We start from the raw sequence: 22146 nt of genomic DNA on the forward strand, positions 1-22146 counted from the left end.
GAATGTGATTTTTTTCACAATACCTTGAAACCTTTGCAGGATCTTGGAGTGCAATTTTATATTCTATTATATTTTATTTAGTGTTTATTTATTTTTCAGTTGAGTTTAATTTTGGTTACTATCCACACTGGGTTTTGTTCTTTCGGTTCATTTACTGTCTAAATGCTGAAACTTTGTAAATATAAAGGCAATCATCTGCACCCCGTAATTTATTTCTATTAAATTTTCGAGTATTGTTAATATTAATATTGTTATCATTGCAAGTAGTAGTATTAGTACTAAAAGTATTAATGAAGCCTTTTTATTATGAAATCTTAGAATCAGCACTCACCGGAAGTATTTGGCGTTACTCCCTGAGCTCACGCTGCCGTTACAACCGACCGCGCGCTGCTCTGGCTAGCAAGCAAGGAAGATGCTAGACAGAAATGGCGGTGACGGCAAGGCGAACAGCATGAAGTGCTGATGCATTACATAGATCAAAACGTTCGACTGGCAGGACACCGTTGGGCAAATGACAATGACGTCGAAATAGACCACCTTTTGTAGCTGTCAGTAGAAACCTACAACACCTTTCCGGGGGATTCTTCATCTGGTCAGCGGAGGACAGAAAACCTCACCGGGAGCATGGCTTCTTACAGCAACCAGGTAGCTAGCTAGCTAGCTGGCTATCATTAGCCTCCAAAACAACTCGTGCAGTCTCTTATTTTTGGACTTCAGATCGCTCTTTGATTCTGCACCATTTTGACCAAAGCTAACGCCACACAATAATTAAATTTTGGTCAGTTGTGTGTTGTTATTTTAAACATTTGGCCTGTCGTGTCATTGAACTGCTGAAGTACTAAAAAGTGCTTGCTAATGCCCCCCCTAAGCCTCATTGGAATACCACCAGCATGGTAACGTGAGCTAACAGGCCCCAGGTCCTTCCATTCAAATGAACCAGCAGTACTTTCCGTCGCAGTTCTTGGGGCGATGACAACCGCTTTTAATTAAACGACACGAAAACTTGCTCAAACAAATGTTCGTGATACTTCGAAGTTATATTCCACAAATGTCATGTAATATTTCTTAGAGAAAAGTGACCGAAAACTGCTGCGTGTATGCATGGCCCACCTGCTCAGTGCTGCCACAGGCCTGCTGCCATATCTTATTTTTATAACTACCAGTAAGTTATTGGTTTTCTCGGGGTAGTCAGAAAGCATAATAACGGTCTAGTGGAATATTTTGCATGCGATCACTTGGCGTTTATAAGTGTTTCTGGAGCGGTGTAACGTTTTCGTGCTGCTCGTTTAGCTTCTAGTATGCTAACTGTTTTGCACAGGTGGTGTGCTTAGACTTTGCGGTCTGTCCGCTAGCTAGTTAGCTAAATACACATTCGACAGTGTGGGCCTTCGTTGATAGCGAAGAGTTACTTGATATGGAAACAATGAGGATCAGGGTTGAGCGTGCACGCTGCTTACAGAGCCACCGTCCACGTGACTGAGCTTGGATTGGAGGTAACCTAACAAGTTTGGTGTTATTTCTGGAAAAGCTAGCTGTCATGTTGGAAGGCCCATTTTGAGGTCTAGTTTTACATGAAGAAACATGCCAGGTCTCTAGTCTACTAGTAAGAGACTCAATTAAAGTTTAGAGAAGAAAAAGCTCATATAGTAAAAATTAATCAGAAATGGAGTCAAGTGAAGTGTTCAGTTCTAACTTTTTTTCAGGAAACGGAACCTGGCTAACCACTGTAGTAAGGGAAATCTGCTGTACTAAAGTAATTCTGCATGCTTTCAACTTTCTTCCTGGCTTCCAAATTGAGCGTTTCTATTGGTTCACTCTTTATTAAAGTGAAAGTTTCAGGGGAAAGCCGGCTGAACATCCCCCCCCCCCCTTTTTTTTTTAATTTACATGTCAATATTTGGTGAAATAAATTCTCATAACTGAACTGACTGATACAGAGTTGCATAGTATTTTTTTGGTTTTTGTTAGTATGAATAGCATAGAGTGAATAGTAATGCATGGAAGCTTTCACAAACACTCTAAATTAGTGTTTTCCAGACTGTGCTCCACAGCAACGGTAACCCAGCAGATCTGGAGCATCATCAACTATTTCATTGGGTCTGCTTTCCTCTGTTTGTCACCACTTTTACTCTGTTACAAAACCCCTCATTTTAATAGCCATCCCTCTGTAAAGTAGTCACAGAAGGCAGGCGACTGAAAGGTTTGCTGTTGATTTATTGCTGAGTAAAAATACTAACACTGGGGCTAAAATTGGTCGATAAACAGCTGAGGCAGTAAAAGACATATGAGCACCAGAAGGGACATCGGTCTTCTGAGTAGAAGTTTAGCAAACAGGTAATTCTGGAAATGCTTATCAATTCTTCTGCACTGGGAGATAAAGGCAGATAGTGTTCTGCTTGTGGTAAGTCATCTTGTTAATGCATAATCTACCAAATGTGACACTTCAAATTAACATACCATTATTGCTCCTTTATTGTAGCTTATTGGCAAAGTTGAACCCTAGTTTGAAAACTAGTTAAAGTATTTCAGTGATTATATTTTATTTTTTGGGGTGGTAATTTTATTTGGGATTGTATTGGTTTTTGGTTTAGTTTAATAACCTCTAAGATTTAAAAAAGAGACATTTAAATTACATGAATATTTAAACCTTTTATTCTGATAGTCCTGTTATGATAGTCTGTCAAAAAAGTGTATTTTACCACTGTCAATGTAGACATCTGAGTCAAGGTTTTCTAAAGTTGTCTTGACCACAAAAAGCCTTACATCTCTGCTGAAATACCATCATTAACCTTAAGCTGTAGTTCAGGGGTATAGGCACGGTAGCATTTATTGCTTGTGTAAGTACGACATGTTATAACACCATAAAGATCTTTACACAGTGATGGCTATTTTTCATTTCTGAACACGGGAGCTGTATTTATCTCCTCTCCTTGTATCAGCAAGGCTGTGTAACCAATGGGCTTCCCTTTAGATCTTACTCATTGACTGTTAGAGATTAAAAAAAGCTGTAAAGAAGTTTAAGTATAAACCACATCAGCTTTGTTACTGAGGGATTCTAGTAGTTTGATCCCTGTTTTGAAATTGGCATGTGTCCCATTATAGATGTGAAAACTGAAAACACAAAGAAACACAAAGAAATCCATGATTGGGAAACAGGAAATTGTAAATTAATCCAATTTAAAGAAAAACAAAAAGAAAATGCCAGCTGTGAAGATTAGTTATCAGAGTAACTTTACTTTTATCAACAACTATTGGCCGATCTGACATAGTGATAGCAGAGGGCCATTTATCAGCAAATTATTTAGTCCACTGTTATTAGTTCAATTGAGACTAAAGATTAGAAACTCTTCTCAATGTGACACATTAAAAATGTAGCAGCATCAAACTTTAAGCATCCTAAAAATGAATGTAAAAATAAATCTGCACCTTAAAAACATTTATCACTCAGTGAGTTTAGCTGCCATTAATCTGGAACTTGTCCTTGGGATGATTAATATCGGGGGCCCACAGGATTAAATTGTTCTTCTAGTATCATTGTTTCATCTTCCAATGGGAATCAGAATGTTCAAATAAGTCCTCATATTAATTAAAAGGGAATATGTGCCTGTGTTATGGCTTAGTCTGCTGAATCAATTTTCTGATACAGCAAAATTGAAAGTGTTCGCACATTTATGAGCAGTTGCTTTTGGCTGAGAGCAGACGAAATGGAAATGATTGTAACGCCGTTATTTGTCCCAATTTTTAATAATTTTAATGGTTTGTAATTGTTGCCACCCTTTTACTACATCACACTACCAGGCAGGCACAGGCATGCTCGGCAAACTCATTGAAAAACTAGTCTGACCTTATTTGTACTGGCACTGCAGCATTTTTATGTTCAGCCAAGTTGCCCATTAATAACTCCGCAGATCAGTTTAGGTAAACAAGCCTGTGCTTAGAATAAAACAAGATTGTTTGCGCGACATCAGTTTTAGAATTGTCGTAGTACATATCTGTATATTTCACAGCACTGACATAATTTTAAATTTGTGAACCACACTATCGCTAATAGTCAGTCACCAATAGTGAAACTCACTAAAGTCTATAAATCACCTTATCTTTCTAGTCTTATTCTTACTTATGACTACTTATTCTTCTTACTTCTTATTCTTGGCTCTTTCTTGTTTGTGTGATGTCGTCATTAAATTGTGCTAAAATCATACAGATGGCTAATTTGTTGTAATCCGCAGTCCAAACGATCAGCAAGGGAAGCTTAGTGTGGTACGTGTGGCATGCCTGCAGAAAGGAGCAAAGGGACATTCTTTCTGTTGTGATTGTATTAGCCATCCTGAGGCCGCTGGATCATTGCTGGCTGTTTGTCGCTTGTAGTGCCATTTCAGCAATGTGGGCCCTCGCGTGGGGCCTCGTTTGCAAAAAGTTATATATGCTTGAGCTGCAGTTTCTTTTCTCTGTGACTACCCTTTCACGTTCCACTGTTTATTGCACCGAAAAGATTAACAGCATGGCTAGTGAGTCCATTTTACCTTTTTTAAGTTGTGCATGTGGGCCCTTCAGTGGCTCAGTGTTTTTTTTGGGGGTTTTTTTTTTTTCCTCTCAAGGTATAACGCACAATTATAGTTGATGTCGTGGTGATTCTGTGGAAAATTAATTAATAACACTGTAAGCAACATCAGAAAACAGCAGTGTAGTAAAAACATGACAAATAATGTCGGTTTTTATACAGTCTGCCTAAACGTCATCAGAGGGTGCATGACGAAGCGCTGCGTGAAGATTTTTAAGCGTTCTAATTCATTTTGCCTGCATCCACTACACATAATATGAACCCCTACTACCATAGACCTGGCTTCATTTGAAGCTGGTTGTAGTGTGTGCAATGAGTAATATTGTAGTTTGATTGTTTTTGGCTAATCTAATAAAACGAGTTAACTTTGAAGTCTTAATTTCAAGTTCATATATGCAGCTTTCCATAAGTGCTGGTCTGCTGGCTGAGCAGCTGACTACTCATTTAAGTCTAGCTGGTTGCTTTATTAAAATTTCAAAATAATAAACTTCTAACAGTTTTAATTTTGCAATGCATATATACATTTTTTGATACCTGAAATATCAACTTCAAAAACAATTCGAAGATGATCATAGATTTTATGTTAGTGCCACCTCCTCGTGTCCTGTGTGTGTGCGCTTGACTGATGAATGTTTAATGGCATGTAGCGTCTTGAACTGATGGAACCTACCTCACTACAAGTGTTAATTTGGTAAACACGGGTGACACAAGTTGTTGATTATAACAAGGTCTGTCGGTCAGTCTGAGAGGTAGGGATGGGAATCAAGAACCAGTTTTTGTAGAAAACTGGTTCCCAGCAGTCAATTTCCTTGAAATTGTTAGTCTGCTTGCCTATCAATAGTGCTTATCCATTCTTGCACTCGCACTACAATCGGCTGATTTCAGTTTGTGTGTTATAGATGCAAAATAGCGATGGTAGTGACTTTCAAAATGGAGCCGGTGAAAATGGAATGACAATTGATAAATGAATCGATTGATAAGTGATATTGATAACGGAATCGGAATGGCTAAATTCTCATCAGTTCATATGCCGTCAGTGATGGATTCTTTCCTCTGCTCTCTGTTTCACCATGTCTGTGTGTGTCAAAGCAGAAGCAACTAACTCAGCTACACTAATAAGTAAAGTGAAGATACCATTATATAAGGGGAGTGGGTGGTATAGGTGGAAAAGTAGGTAAAATATGTTTAATTCAAATCCCAGTAATCTTGTGTCACCTCAAAGCTACACATGTGTTAAAAGCAGTCCGTGAAGTTACATCAGAGGCCTGCTTTGGCTTGGTTTAAGTACAACAATGCTTTTTATGATGCCTAACGGTTAACACAAAGCATTCTTTTGAATGCTTTGTGTTAACCTTTAACAAACTGACAAACTTACTTCACCTAGATAAAACAGGTCTAGATTCAGAGCTGTTTGTGCTCATGGTTTATGTATAACACTGCATGACTCATCAGTTTGCACAGGTTAGCATTGTAAATTGAATGAGTGATGAAGGACTGCTGTATGTGTCCCAATACCTAGATTCTGAAATGACGGCACCTTATGATTGCATTCCAGTTATGAGGTTGAATGACCTGTCTACAGTGAACACTGCTTAAAAATGTTCCCCATGATTTTATATTTTATACTAATGAATAATCTGAAAGTTCTTGATTGTTTTTAACTTTTTATTTTATTTTATAGTGTATTTTATTCCATTGTCTTTCCTTTTCAGTTAATGGTTGTATTAATTTTGTTCCCACAGTACATCTTTGGGGAATTCAGCCCTGATGAGATCAATCAGTTTTTTGTGACTCCACGATGTTATGTTGAGGTAAGCAGATTGGTCCAGAAAAAGCAGTAGCGGTCATTATTCCATTAATAAGTCATTATTAAATTAAAGAGAAAGAATTAAATTTATTTTTTGAGTAGTCGTGTTGGCCTCGTCAGGATATCCTCTCAATGGAAACAGCAAGGTTCCTGGAGAAATATAATTCAAATAAATTTGCTTATCAGCCCTAATAGTCCAAAATCAGGGCTTCAGGATTACTGAAATTGACCATTGAGCCAAAATATATATATCTGGTAAATGGTAATTCTACACTTGACAATGGTCTTAAGATATCAGTCATGTCTATTTTAAGTATTACTTTTGTGGTTACCTGCTGGGTCTTTATCACAACTTATATTTTCTCTCTCTTTGCAGCTTCCTCCGTTCAATGACAAAGTCCAGTGTGTCACTCAGTCTTCTGGTATGTACTTCTTACATAAGCTAATTTCCTATATTTTATTTTTTTAATTATTCAAAATACATCAAAATACTCTAAAGTAGACATGGGCTGACTGTTCTCCTGCTCTTAGTTGGCATCAAGTTGTTTTTCAGAGCAGGACTAAATGTATGGCTGAAGCCCAGGTATAGCTGATCTGGCTGGCCTTGCAGGAAGATGCTTTTCCTGTCATTTATTTGTATTTTTTTTATACATTTGTGCAATATTGTTTGAAACGGTTTATAAATTCCACTAAATCTTGACCCTCCCCACCACCTTTTTTTTCTTTTTCTTTTTTTTGCCCACCAAAATCAAAAATGTTAGAGCAGCCACCTTTCTTTCAAATAGTACCTATATGCACATGACAATTGCCTTACCTTGATTTGTATTGATTATTTAGGATCTTACTGCACTCCTGCTGTACCTTTTATTATGGAGTCTATGGGACTGCAGGTTTGCGGTGAGTTGAGGAGTCTGATACCCTCTTGTACGTTTGCTGTAAAACTGAAAATCCAGGTTTCAAAAACTGGTGGCTTTCTAAACTTTTTGCCTGTATTCTTTCTCTTGCCTGTTGGTAAAACCTATATAGCTTTGCATGCTTAAGGTACTGCGAAGTATCTTATCTTTTCTTGCATATAATACATTTTCACTACTGTAGGTCTCCGTTACAATAAAATTGAATTGCATTTTAATGACTTACCAATCACGGCTTATTTACTAAGGGCATAGAGATGATTTTATGCGGTTGCTAACATGTGTGTACATGTTTATTCTTAAGTTGAGGTTTCACTGCTGAATGCATTTTACAGTAATGAAGTGCAATTTCAGTAACACTAACACTAACAGATTCCTCTCATCTCAGTAGAGGGAGTACCTTGTGTTTCAGTGCCCTCTTACCTTCTGCAGGGGATCAGAGATTACATTTGGTTGGCCAATCAGCTGTGTCATGATGACTTGGATGATTTTTTTCTTTCATATTTGCACTTGCTAATGTTTCACCTTTGCACTTTGCACCTCTCGCTGCATAATAACTTACAGTTCAAACTGCTGTGTGACACATTTTGTCCAAAAATTAACTTATAAAAACTGATGTATTTGTTTTACATTGTTCTGTATTGCTGAAGTTTCCAACACTTAAAAATGCTGTTAAAAATATTCAGGAAGTAAGGATTATTGATGCGTGTCTGCAGTCAGTTAAGCCAGACTTCCTTTCTATTGACTACCTTTGGTTATCAACCGTATTGTATCCCTTTGTAATCTTTTTTTAATGTGATTTTAGACACTTGTTAAATCGCATGTCATTGCCTAAATAAAAAACAAACAAACAAAAACATTTTAATTAAATCTTCAAGAATGATTGAGAAAAATGGTATCTCAAATTGTCAGCAAAATAAACTTGGCTTATAATAAACCATTAGTTAAAACTATTGATTGTCAACTTGACATTGAATGTTTTTTTTGTAGCAGTTTAACTTGAATAGTTTCAACAGAATATTGATAACATCTGGCCACTGACCACACAGGATTGTGCCAAAAATGTTTTTTATTTATTTATTTTTAGTTTATTGGGGGTTTTTTCCCCCTTCAAATCAGAATCATAAGTAAGTGAAAGAAGTTTTATCCATAAGACTATATTGTCCTTCCCAGACCCAATTTTAAGTGTTGAATCACCCCACTTCTGGAATTTATGTGAGACCAGAAGGAATTTGGTTTGGATTGGACAGCAGTAGTTGTCAAAAATAGGTCTAGAAGAATTTCTTTTTGTTGGTATCTTTGATCCTGTCAGAGCTCCCACGACCCCTTGAGTAACAGTTTGCTTGTTCAGGAAAAAGGATTTTATGTGACGTTCTGCAGCAAAGTCAGATACCACAGCCTGGTTTTAATATGTAGGAATTAATCTAAACAGTGCTCTGTATTTCTAATTGACTGAAATATTATCTGCAGGAGAAGACTATCAGCACATTGAGTTTGGTGTTGACGAGGTGATGGATTCCAAGGCTGTTGGGGGCAACGATCCTTTATACAAGGTGTCGAGTACCCTAAACCCACAGGCTCCTGAGTTCATCCTGGGCTGCCAGCCGGCCCAGAAAGCTCAACAGACGGCTTCTCCAGCAGCTGATGTCCCTGACGGGGCACACTTCAACTCACTGGACGGACCTGACTCGGAGGCCTCAGCCCTGGACAATCACCAGCCGTGCCCGGACATGGACGGACTCCCTGGCAGCCTGGGACAGAGAGAGCGAAAGAAAAAGAAAAAACGACCGCCTGGGTACTACAATTACCTGGAACCGTCAACTGGCAGCAACAGCAGCAGCACCAGTACAGCGGATGGGACACCTGTGACAGCACTGGTGAACGGACATGCACTCAGTGGCCCACACCACAGTACTGAGGATGTGGACAGTAAGGCATTGTCAGGGGCTGAACTTTCCACCCCGGGACCCGCCTCCACAGCAACACCAACAGCTGCTGTGGCAGCAGCCAAGTGTGCCCCCACATCCACTGCCAATCAGAGGACTAGTGATAGCCCTGATGACTCTTCTTTGGACTTAGCAAGTGGAGCTGCCTCTTTATCAGATGGCAACAATGCCACTTCCCCCTGTTCATCCTCCTCTCAAAGCAGAGGGATGACAGAGGGACCAAGGACTGCAGATCAGCAGCCAGATCATTTGGCTCCACAGAGCCCTGAACTTTCAGATACTCCACATAGCCCCCTCTCCAAATCACCTCTTCCTACTTCAGCTGCTGTCATCTCTGTCATCACTTCCATTACGACTACTGAACTAGAGGGAGGAGAGATGGCAGACAATGGGGTGGCAAATGGGCTAGCAGAGTCTACCACTCCTGTCAGTGTAGATGGACACAAAGAGGACATTGAGAGTGGGGACCAGGTTCAGCAGGTCATCCCAGAGTCAGCTGCCCAGTCAGTAGTGACAGAGCAGGCACATTCACCTGCCACTCCAGCTGCACCTACTGCTAATCTTCCGAAATCCTGGGCTAGCCTCTTTCACAATTCCAAGCCTCTACCTGGTGGCCCTCAGGCATTTGTGGAGGTAAAGAATGTTGTGGAAGCAGTATCTCCCTCTGTCGCTGTGCCAGAGCAGCCTGAGAAAGTTGGGGAAGTAAAAGAAGGCCCTGTCCATGTATCTGAGGATCCTATGGCCCCTAAACTTGCAGGTATTTTATAAAGAAGCTGATAATTTACCTTCTAAAAACATTCCACCATTACTACTTTTTAATTTGGTGTAAGTTTATAACTTATTTTTTTGCAAAAAGTATATTCTGCGAAATTCAATCCATCCCACTTGGTGGCAGTGTTGAGGTGATTGTACTGTTCATACTTGCATATCTAACAGAATAAGCTTTTAAAATTGGGATCACTGGAAAGAGTAGGGTATATTTTAAAAAAGAGATACATTTTTGCAGCTCATTATACTGATGGTATGGTAAGTTTGAGATGCACAGATTTCTCACTGACAGCTTACTTTAAAGAGAAGTTAAGGGACTGTTGCATTCATTTTCAAGAAATGACCGCTAGATGGTGGTGCTACATGCAGGATGGCTATCCGATTTTATTTATTGTTTAAATCATTCCAGTTATTCCTATCAGAGCTGCAGTATGGGTATAAATGATCAACTGCAAGGAGCTGAGATGTGACACCTCATGAATACTTTGTTTTTTTACTTAAGGAAATGAGATAATGATTCAAGATGAGTCACAGCCTCAGATTTCACACAGTGAAACAGCATCTTGAAATGTGTTATTGATCGGAACAATCTGATTTTACAAGCTGGTAGACAGAATGAAAAATGCAAAATATTGTGTTGTTTCTTGTCCTCAAATCGTATTCAGTGTTTTGCTCTTAACAGTGGTGTGCTGATTGTTTTCTGGGGAGATGAACCTAATTACACTACATTTTGTGGTTGTTGTCACAGAAGGTTACGGGAACTTACCAGGCTTAATTAGTTTGTCCTCTCTGACACTGGTTTGAGGTAGAATTTAAACACAATCCTGTGAAAGTTCACATATTCAACACACTGTCTCTCTTCTAAGGTACCCTTCAGATATTATGTCTCCCTTCAGATAAAACTTTCTCATTTCGCGTAGCGTGACAGCGATCAATCTTTGCCATTTTTTTAGGGAGTAGTTATTCTAGAAGTGTGCAGAAGTACACACAATGCAAGTATGGCACATCATAGCAAAGAAGGTAGGCTATAATTTTTAATGCATTTACTGTAAGATGGAAATGTATACTCGCTGTTGAGTAGCGGGCATGTTGGTTTCTAAGCACGTTAATTTAAATGTGTTTATTTGATGGTGTTTAGTCTTGAACTTAAACAACCAGACTAGCTTGAAATACACCAGTTTGGAGCCACAGACTAGCTGTTTGTATATATAAAAGTGATTGATTGAAATGGACCAAAAAGAAAAAATAATCTATCAATGTATATATATTCTTTAGCACTGCAGCAAACTATCTTTTTTTTCTGCCTTTTCTTTATATGCAAGTTTCTTGGATACTTCACACTTGTGTGCATATCACTGTTCAAAAGTAGTTAGAGGTTGGTAAAATCAGAAAAGTAGACCATAATCAGACATGAAACAGTGTCCATTTCTACACTGTAAATATGTATATATTGGAAAAATATAATACCCATAGGAAAAAGCTGTTAAAGGGTTGCTGTCTGTGACTGACATGATAAATGAGATGCGATTAACTGACATTTAGTTTTAATTGTAACTTAAAAGTGAGCTCAGTGGTTTGACTTGTTATGAAAATGGAGACAATACCAATTTGTAAAGAAGTAACAATGATTGTACTTATGATTTATTTGTTCTGTCTAAATGTGCATTTGCCTCTGTTCCTTTAGTCTCAGCCAAATTGATGTTTTTTGTTCTTATTTGTGTGAAACTATGAAACTATTCCCACGTTACCATGGAAGCTGTCTTTTTGAATGACAGTCTTCCTTCCTAGGCGTGGTACAGCAAGACCTTGGTCTTATTCATTCAGTCTCTTATGCTGTTGCCATTTGAGGCAGGAATAGACGAAGAAACAATTGTTTTGATGTATCGCTATGACACATACTTTTTTCATTGTCACAGCTGTGCGAAGCTACCTGTTTAAGAATATTGTGTTTTCTTTGAATCCCCAGAACTTATTGAGAATGTGAAGTTGATACATAAACCAGTGTCTTTGCAGCCGAGAGGATTGATCAACAAGGGAAACTGGTGCTATATCAACGCTGTATCCTTTTCATGCTTCATATTTTATTGTTCTTTTGATTTTAACTACTTGGTTGTTAGTTTCTTGATGTTACATTGTTATTAAGCCAAATGGCCCAAGTCTCAGGGCACGTGTGCCACTGTAAAAATATTACTTGGTTGTAACGTTGTTTCAAAACCTTTATAGGGCCTGCTCGTTTGATGGCATTTAGATTGCTAACAACTTAGTTATTTTGAGGTATATCTGGTTCATTTGATATCTTAACATCAGTCGCGTGTAAATGTGATAAGATATTGCTGACAACAATGCTGTGATTTTGGTGTCTGTTTCTTTGTTTAGTGTTGGGATTTTTTTTTCTCTCAAACTGGTGGAAAATTTGAGACTTTTCCCACGTGTATTTTAACTAATTGAATGCAAAAGACGTCTCAATTTTAAGACTTTTAAAGACCACCGGGGATTTCCTCAGTTTAAAACTTAATCACACATTTGCATCAAATGCAGATATCTTTAAGTAGCTTGTCATAATACCTTTCCTACACATCATTTTTCATCTTGACTCTGAACACACAGACTCTACAGGCCCTGATTGCCTGCCCTCCCATGTATCACCTGATGAAGTCCATTCCTCTGCACAATGAAACGCAGAGACCATGCACCTCCACACCCATGATAGACAACTTGTAAGTAGCATTTCTACAAGTTTATATCTTTTTATTAAAAAGCATCAGCCATACAGACATCGCAGTTGTTTGTGTCTCTCAGTGTAAGACTGGTGAACGAGTTCAACAATATGCCCGTGCCATCTAAAGCCAAACAGCAGGGTAAGATATTAACACAGCATGCCCAAAGATATTTGCGTCATTTCCTGTTGGCGTCACTGATGATTTAAGATTCCTAACTGTGTTTACAGCTGTTGGAGATAAGGTCACAAAAGACATCCGACCTGGTGCACCTTTTGAACCAACTTACATTTACAAACTCCTCACTCTCATCAAATCAAGTCTTTCTGAGAAGGTAAACCACGGTGTCAGCTTTATATAAACACTGCAAATCAGCATGTAAGGGTGTTTTTGTTTTTAAATAACAGTTTAAATGTACTTCTTGTGGGACAGACAGTGCCCACGGGAGGTTTTGTTGTATTTAAGAAACATTTTAGCAGGACATAACTTATTTCCTATTTAACATTCAACCTGCTGATTCAAGTCTGAATCGGTTTTAATTAAGAAAAGAACTCTGATGCACTGTAGGAGATGGTTATCTTCGATATTTAATGAGGCTTCCTTTCATCCTGCCTCTTACTGTGTGCATGCTTTCTTTCTGTTTACCTCAGTGAATGAGTTTGCTTTTTTTTTTTTTTTTTTTTTAATGTCTGCAAGATTTTTATTTGACTTTAGGCATTCTTTGAAGAGTTAATGTGGCTGATGTCCTTATGCTTTAATCTCAGGGTCGACAAGAGGACGCGGAGGAGTATCTTGGGTTCACGCTCAATGGATTGCATGAGGAGATGCTAGCATTGAAGAAACTAATCTCGCCTCAGGAAGAGAGTAAGTAACTTGTCTATGAATAGCATATGCCAGGTTAAGTCTAAGCATGCTTTGCCCTTTTTTGCTTATGTTATCTTTAGAGTAACTTTCCTAGTGTTGGCCTAAATTAATTCTAAATAGAAACAAAAAGCTAGTATTGCAGCATATTAAATCATTTCCCTCTTTTCCTTTTTCTATTTTTTTTTTATTATAAGCTGAAATCATTTTAATTGACTCTTGCCAAAATGGAAAAATGGCTCAGAGGGAAACTTCACATCCAGCTTGGTCTGGGCAGAGCTGCTGCTACTGAGAGCCTGAAGTGCCTGAGTGAAGCTGTGGACATATTCTCATGCCTTCATCATTAGACCAAACATTATAACAATTCTGATAACTTTACAACCAAAGGCCAAAGGACTGCTAGCTAAGCTTTGACATGGAAATTGTTCCAGAGTTTACAGTAAACCCTTTTGGCCGTTTTTACAAAACGCAGCCAAAGCAAAGGCTTATTTAATGTGTTGTTAGTTTGCTGGCAGCCACCCATATGCGGGGGTGTTTTTCACAGGTATTGTGGAGCTCTTCCCATCACAGAATGAATTAATGACTGTTGATATAGCACTTTTATTTATTTTTATTTTGAAAGGAGCACTGGCAATTGTCCAGCAAATGAGAATCTACTCAAATGAGAGCCAATCAATCCAAAACTTATAGCCCTGTAGTTCAGAATGGAAGATATTTGTACTTATCTCAGTTAAGACGGCTCAGTTTTAGAAGAGATTTTGCTTTCATGCACTTTAAAGATCAAATAGCTGTTCTTCAGAGTGGTTTACATTTATTTATGTTTTTTTTAACAGAAGCTCTCACACCTAATGGGCCAGAGTCCGAGCCAGGTGTGGAGGAGGATGGTGCTGATAAGGAGGAGGAAGGTAGTGAGGATGAGTGGGAGCAAGTGGGTCCCCGAAACAAGACTTCAATCACTCGCCAAGCTGACTTTGTCCGCACACCCATAACTGATATCTTTGGTGGACACATCAGGTACATGCCAGATTGCTGTGAAACCCTCTGTATAGGAAGAAGTTCTGATTAAACTTAATAATGTTGCATTGTCTTGCTTCCTGTTATACACCAATCAAAAATTTGTATCGGCTCCATCTGCGAGTCCTCAGCTGGTTACTGGGTTAAAGATTTTGACCTCATTTCATGGTGACATCACAAATTAGTCATCCACCCCCAGTTTTTTCCAGCTCTTCTCCAGCACGCACCACAGCACTTCAGAATGGCAGCCCATGTGGGTCAGTGCGGTCAAAAGTCTCGACAGCATGACGTGGGGCAACCATCCACAAACAAAGGTCTTAACTTTCAGACAAATTGCAAAGTTAAGAATCTGCGGCTGTTGCCTGACTAAATAATATGTTCTGCGAGGTTCTGGTCTGGCACGGTGATGGTGTACGCTGGTTGCACAGTGTTTTAAATGTCCTTAAGGATTTTTTTCTCCGAAATGGTTGTGAGAGAAACTGAATATAGGCATGTGTTTACAGAGTGGTGGGTATGCCCACAGAGCTTGGCTATAACCCATCTACTCCTTTTAAACCGCTGTTCAGAGAAATTGGTTTGACTTGGGGAATTACAGCAGTAATCATTAGTAGATTATCATCTTTCTTGAATTTAAAGGTTTAATTAAATGACTTGCATGATTATAGTGAAAGCTGTAAACTGCAAAACAAACTGAATCCCTCTGAGTAGTTTTAACAGGAATTTCAGAAAGTGGTTAGAAAGTGCATCATAATGTATTTGAGCTGATTGTGTTATGTTGTATGTTTTGACTACTGAGAGGTAATATTATTAAAAATCTTGCTGGTATTGGTTTACAGTTCTAACAACTGGCTGTTTTGCTTCTTTCTTAGATCGGTGGTGTATCAGCAAAACTCTAAAGAGTCGGCCACTCTGCAGCCATTCTTTACCCTGCAGCTGGACATCCAGTCAGACAAGATCCGCACTGTCCAGGAAGCTCTCGAAACCTTGGTGGCTCGAGAGTCAGTCCAGGGCTACACTTCTAAAACCAAGCAAGAGGTATTAGAAAAGTAAACTTTGATGACATGTTTCAGTTCAGATCGGTGTTGCGTTGCAGTTTTGTGATCTCGAATTCCATTTTTTTCCCCTTTCTTTTTTTTCTTAATGTTTTTTCTGACTTTAACAGATCACACAAAATAACGTGATTTTGTGTAGTAATTTATTTTTGGAATTGATGTTTAGATGAAGAGTGATGTTGGGTACACACTGTAGAACACAACATCACTGATTTCATCACACATATTGTAATCATTGCCTTGAACCATGGTATAGACCCAACAACAACTAAAGGAGGAGGAAAACTTCAGGGATCGGTGCAACAGTGCTGTGTTAGAACATCAGGCTAGAAGAACTGGTGCAGGAACATCTGCTCCACAGCTGTATAATAAGCATTTTTTTTGGGGGGGGGGGGGATCTTACGTTGGTCTTTTTGTCCTGAAATGTTACTTTGGTACTTCTAAAAGCCAGAGAATATAAAAACACTAGTTGCTGCTTTGAACGTCTTAGCTGATTTTATTTCCAGCAAAATGTTAAAGCCTTGCTTTGTGTTCACTTTTTTTGACAAATTTTATTTCTACAGTTAGTTTTGTAACTGTGAAACTGTATTATTTAATGTGCATGGTAAATTCTGCGACTGCTCACTGTTCTCGCTGTTGCTTTCAGATTGAGATAAGCCGAAGGGTTACTCTAGAAGAGCTGCCCCCTGTGCTGGTGCTCCATCTCAAGAGATTTGTTTTTGAAAAGTCTGGAGGCTGCCAGAAACTGACAAAGAATATTGATTACCCCGTTGACTTGGAAATCAGCAAAGGTATGGCTCGATCAACACTCCACTGAGGTGTCAGTGTCATTGCAAGGCCTTTAATTCGATTTACCTAGTCTATATATGTGTCAGTGTTATACTTGGTTCATGAACAGCCCACAGTGCCTTTAAGAGTTGATCCAGATAATTGGTGTGCACCATAACAAAGCAGACTGGCAAAAGTTGAGAAGTGTATATTGTTTTTGTTTTTTGTTTCAAGCTTTTCGAATTAATGTTTAAAAAATGTGGTTTTTAAAGTGATATTGAGTTTAATACTGTGCTGTAGTCAAATATGCCACAAGTGAATGTGATAAAATTGAGCTTACAGCTGCAGTTTATACCATCAAATTATGACATTTCAACTTCTTGATTTGACAGAAATTGTGCAAACTCAGATGTGTTTCCAAGTGACTCTTCAGACCTCACTGCTTGTTAATTACAGCAACATCAGCATGATTTTCATTAAAGGCTGTCAAATTTCACATTGCAACAGTAAAACATGGTGCAGAACGTTCTGTGTTTTTTAGTCCTGGTTTAAGCAGTCATTAAAAACATCATGGTCTAATTAGTGGATTTTCTTTCAGATCTTTTGTCCTCTGGAGTGCGAAGCAAAGTTGTGAAAGGCCAAAGAACTTACAGGCTCTTTGCAGGTTTGTGTTTTGTTAATTTGGGCCATATTGTTTTTATATCTGCTGCATAATGTTGTAATTAAGCTTTATTTTATACTCTGTTGTCACTCTGGGAGTTAGTAATTCGTTGTGATGCGATTCCACTGACCACAAAATAACAATGCTGCCAAGGGTGAAAAAAGATTGCTGTTCTGTCTTGTTGAACCTCAGCTGGTTCTTTCATTTCACGCCAGGAAATTATTTTGGATAGTAATACAAAAAACACAAACATCACCCAGCTCAAGCAAAAGCCACATTAAACATCCTGTTTTATTTTCAAGTGTTGAGCAATATACAAAATATGAAAAATGCACAAACAACTGTCAATAACAAGCTCGAGCTTGAAATGGTTTGAGTTCTGCTTTATCCCTAATATGTCAGAGAAATAGATTTAGTGATTAGGATATCAGGAACATAGTCATGTTAAAAAAATTCAAAGGTCATATCAGGGAACAAAGTCATCTTCCTTAGCGGGTTTTAAAATTGGGTAAATACAGCCTCAACAACATAATTTCACACAGTGTCATTTTTTTAGTTAATTAAAGTCAAGCCAAAAATGCAGGAGTGAAGCTTAAATACATCTTTACTGCTTTCAAAGGAATTAAGAGGGTAAATAGCAGCCAGGTGCAACTGATCATTGGCAACACCTCAGTAAAAGCAGACATTTTGGCAGTTTGCTGGTCTGCAGCATTCAGGCGCGTGTTTGTAAAATACCACAATCTTGGGAGTGGGTGTTCCAACGAATTCACCCCAAGGCCTGGCTGGGTATTTCTCAGAAACTGCAGGTTACCCAAGAGTTAAATCATTTGTAGTTAGCATGTTAAAACTGAACAAGTATGACTGGTTTGGAAGGTTTGCCAACAGAACGCCTCTTCTCTCTATAAAGAGCGTGGCAGAACAGCTTAGGTTTGCAAAGTTGCATCTGAACAAACCACAACACCTCTGGAACAATGTCCTTTGGACAGATGAGACCAAATTAGAGATGTTTGACCACAATGCACGGCACCACGTCACTGAGTGGACCAAGAACTGATTCCTGTGTCTTCCAAAGTATTCTAGAATCAAATGTTAGGCCATCTGACAACCAGAGGACTCCTAGATTAGGCGATGCAACAGGATAATGTTCCCAACCACAGCAGCAAATCTACAATAATGACTGAAAAATAAGAGAATCGGTGTTCTAGTGTTCCAGTCAAAGAACAGGCCTGAACCCCATTGAAATGTTGTGTGATGTGACCTTGAGAGCTGTGCATAAATGAATGCCCGCAAACCTAAATGAACCAAAGCAAACACAATTCCCAACCATGTGAGAGAATGAAGCTGACACATAAAGCTGCTTATGCATTTTTGGTTTATTTATTCTTAAATATATGAGGAGACATTGTAATATGTACTGTAGGTATAGTGTATTCTTTACGCTACACCAATGTGCTGATCACCTGATCTTTACTGGCTTGCTTTTACTTAAGAATTGCTGGCACTACAGTGCCCAACATTGAGGTCATGGATGAGTAATACCTTAAATAAAATTTTCCACTTTTCTCCAACTTCACCAGTTGTGTATCACCATGGAAACAGTGCGACAGGCGGTCATTACACCACGGATGTCTTCCACATCGGTCTTAACGGCTGGCTGCGCATTGACGACCAGACAGTGAAGGTCATCAACCAGTACCAGGTGGTGAAGCAGACTGCAGAGCGCACCGCCTACCTGCTGTACTACCGTCGCGTCGACCTGCTGTAGACACACACGCACATCCCAACGTACATGCAAGATACCCTGAATATATTCACAAACACACACAGAACATGCATCCTCAATGCACTCGTTGACAGTACATCTACACACGACACAGACACACAAAACTAATGAACAGGAACACTGCCTAACTTGTTCTCTTGCAAGATTTTCCTCTTCTTCCCTCCTGTCCCCGCTTTCCTGAGAACCAGCTTTTCCAACACCTTTTTCCTCGTCTCCTTTTTTTCTTCTCCTTTTCTTAAGAAGAGAGGCAAGCTGCATTCACAAAGATTTCCCTGTGACTGCTCTCTTCTCTGTGCACCACTGCTGTGTTTTGAGTTCCTCTTTTTTTTGATTTATTTTTAAAGCAGCAAGGAAGGACTGTTGAATAGGCAGATTGGGGTTGCAGGTTAGGACCTGAGACTCACCTCTGACTGAGCCCACAGCTCGGCTCAAACAGTGGACTCGCTCATGCAAGAAAAACTATCCACCACGGGCTGCAAATGGACTATCAGTGTTTGCCTTTTTAGTTAAGGGGGAACTGTCGGCCTAGTGAATTTGCAGCAGTTTAAAAGCCTGTTAATTGCCCTCGTGCATTGAAAAGGCCCAGCACCAGCATTATCACAAGTCTCTCCTCCCAAGGCCAGGTTTCTTCTTTGCCACCACCACAACCACCACCAACTCCTTCTCCTCCGTTTTGTCACTTTTATGATGCTTTTTAAGTCTACTGGAGCCATCAAAAACATCGGGGGGCGGGAAGTGAGTTGGGAATGGGAACTGAACGTTTTTGTTGTTTTTGAGGTCCTTCTTATGTTATTCGGGTTTAGATTTAGGGGGTAAAAGAAAAAATATCTACAAAATATTAATGAGCTTTAGAACTTAATAAGCTTCTGTGCACAAAATATAAACTGATTGATTACAAGTACAGTAAAATGCATAATTTACCAATATTTAGATTCAAATGTAAAGGAAAAAAGTCTAAGGTCTAGCTGACTGAATGCCTGTTTGGGTTCTGAAGGAATGTGCCTGTTTTTTTTTGTTTTTTTTTGTTTTTGTTTTGTTTTGTTCTTTTAAGACTCAGTTCTTACACTGGAGAAGTGGCAGCCAGTTAAGACAGATCCCACTGCAAACCCCACCCTTGTACATTTTCTTCTCCTATCATGATTTTTAATTGTTTGTCTTTTCTTATGTAAAGGTTCCATCTGTGTACTGGTGGCTTATCAGTGTAGTTTTGAGCCACACCATCTTCCTTAACCCCCAACTCAGCAGAAAGCAGGGGGGCTGCCTTAGGTTCATTGTGTGACGTTTTTCCACTCAGTGTACGAGTCTAACCCTAATCAGGCAGCGACTGCAAGTCTAATGTAGGTGGAGAGTAAAGGGAATGTACCTGACACCTGTGTATTTACTCTTTTGTGGCTCCGTGGCTCCTCACAGTGGAGGGAGGAAAACTGAGTGTTGCGGGGAAGTTGGACAACATCTGTGCTAAGCTCTGCATAAAGACCCCAGGCATGCACATAAAAGGAGCTAGTGTTTGCTTTTGTTGAAGATGATTTTATTTTCTGTTGATGATTTCACTTATTGTGATGATTTTTGTTTATGTCACTAAAAAAAATGTTAGGTTTATTTCTTTTCTGTTTTTCTTCGTCATTGATCATTTATCGGATGTCCTAATGCTCTTGCTCCCTTCAGAACAATATGCTTGCATTTAAGTTGGTTTGAAAAGAAATTACAGCGGCTAAAGCACAACAAATAAAATTGAACTAGTTCTTTGCTTGAATTTTATTTCAATTTATGTCATGGGTGTTTTTTTTTGTTTGTTTGTTTTACTCAAGGCCCATTTTATTCCAACCACCATTGTCAGTATCTCAGTATTAACACAGCAGCACAAGTATTTTCACATGATTTTATACAATAAGAACTGGGGACATAGGCGAGATAGTGGTTAACCATTTCCCTGCCTCTGATCAAAGAAAAGCTGCAGTGTAATGACATTTATTTTCTTTTATTTTAAGAGCTTTGTGTGAATTTAATAAGTCTCTTGAAATGGGAATCAATGAGAAAGTTGGTTCCTATCTTTAAATTAAAGTTTAGTAACATAGTAACATTTTTCAAAATTACACACTAGATTTAAAGTATTTTAGCATCGTTACGTGGTGAAAATATTGATTAAAGTTCCTTGTAGGTTTTCAAATCAGAAGCCTTCCCCACGTGAAACCAAAGGTCAACATTATATATAGGCCCTACAGCCTACCATTCACTTTATATCCTACCATTTTTCATTCAGTCTCGTTGCCATTTGTCATCACAGTCCGCTGATCGTCACACACAGGGAATGGCATGCTGCTTAGATAGTCAGTACATCCTAAAATCTGGTTCAGTCTTGCCGCTGGCTTCGTAGTCATTTCTGCACACATTGTGACATTGTTGATTTGCATTCTTTCTTTTCCCTTTTTAAAGAATGTTTGGATGATGGGACTTTAGAACAGATGGCTTATGCTTTCAGTTGTATAGTTTTTATCTCGGTCTCAGATGGCTGGTCAGGAAATGTGCTGGTGAAATGCTTCAATGATGTCTTTCTTTCAGTATGTGCTCCTAACTCTAATGTCTGCTGGGAACTGTTGGGATATTATTGACATAAAAAAAATCTATACTGTCTTTTAATTTCAAGCCTCCAGCATCTATTTTGTTTATTGTTCAAATAAAGGATTGTGCAAAAAGCAGTTTGCTAATCAAGTGTAGTCTAAAGACTACCTGGCTTCATTATCCGCTGAAAACCTTTGCAGCCTCTACTCCGCGGCCTGGCTTACAGAAACATGTGCACAATAAACTGAAACAACAAACAAACCCAAAATGATCCACAGAGTCTTGGTCTACCACACATGCTTTAATTGGTCTCTTGTTTCTGTATGTCAACATGTACTATGTGTAGTATTTGTAGTATGTTATATCTCCCCCTCCTGTGGTCTCACTGGCAGCCTCAGTGCTCTTTAAGGCCATGGCTGCTCTCGCCTCCGTTTGGTTTAATGGGAAGCAGACCTATCATTGAAAAATTTGCAGTGTAAGGGTTTTCTGCCCTTTAGTGTTCTTTACTATTTATTCCTTTCTTACTATAGCTCACTCCTCTACTGCAATGTGGCTTTACTGTGAAATTTACAGTGGAGTGTAGTATTTTTCTTGTTAACGTTAGAAGGCTACTTTAAGATCTTCCCTATTATAGCCTGAAAAGAAAATGTCACGTTGGAACATCTACAGACAGACCACCTTTACTAACAAAGAGGCTCTCTCAACTGTTTCAGGAATGATGTCGTGGCCTGCTCCTAC

General features: G+C 38.9%; 1 protein-coding gene across 1 annotated transcript; it reads left to right on the forward strand.

Moving 5' to 3' along the window:
- The first annotated feature begins 403 nt into the window (after window positions 1–403).
- usp10 (ubiquitin specific peptidase 10) lies at window positions 404–21659 on the forward strand. The gene is made up of 15 exons (XM_085376636.1): window positions 404–645; window positions 6304–6372; window positions 6745–6790; window positions 7206–7265; window positions 8750–9982; window positions 11960–12051; window positions 12601–12710; window positions 12793–12851; window positions 12941–13044; window positions 13475–13574; window positions 14405–14585; window positions 15455–15620; window positions 16284–16428; window positions 17004–17069; window positions 18644–21659. The coding sequence occupies exons 1-15, from the start codon at window positions 625–627 to the stop codon at window positions 18829–18831; spliced, it is 2640 nt and encodes an 879-aa protein (XP_085232762.1). The 5' UTR covers window positions 404–624; the 3' UTR covers window positions 18832–21659.
- The last annotated feature ends 487 nt before the right edge of the window (window positions 21660–22146 follow it).

This window comes from Diplotaxodon limnothrissa, linkage group LG1 (assembly GCF_057381915.1).
Source record: "Diplotaxodon limnothrissa isolate DT_005_m linkage group LG1, D_limnothrissa_male_GT1.1, whole genome shotgun sequence".
Classification (NCBI taxonomy): Eukaryota; Metazoa; Chordata; class Actinopteri; order Cichliformes; family Cichlidae; genus Diplotaxodon; species Diplotaxodon limnothrissa.

What these genes read in the sequence shown, in the direction of transcription:
- usp10 (XM_085376636.1), top strand. Translation starts at nt 625, where the DNA reads ATGGCTTCTTACAGCAACCAG. An exon ending in CTCCACGATGTTATGTTGAG is followed by an intron (nt 6,373 to 6,744) that starts GTAAGCAGATTG and finishes CTCTCTTTGCAG; the next exon opens with CTTCCTCCGTTCAATGACAA. An exon ending in ATCTTTGGTGGACACATCAG is followed by an intron (nt 14,586 to 15,454) that starts GTACATGCCAGA and finishes CTTCTTTCTTAG; the next exon opens with ATCGGTGGTGTATCAGCAAA.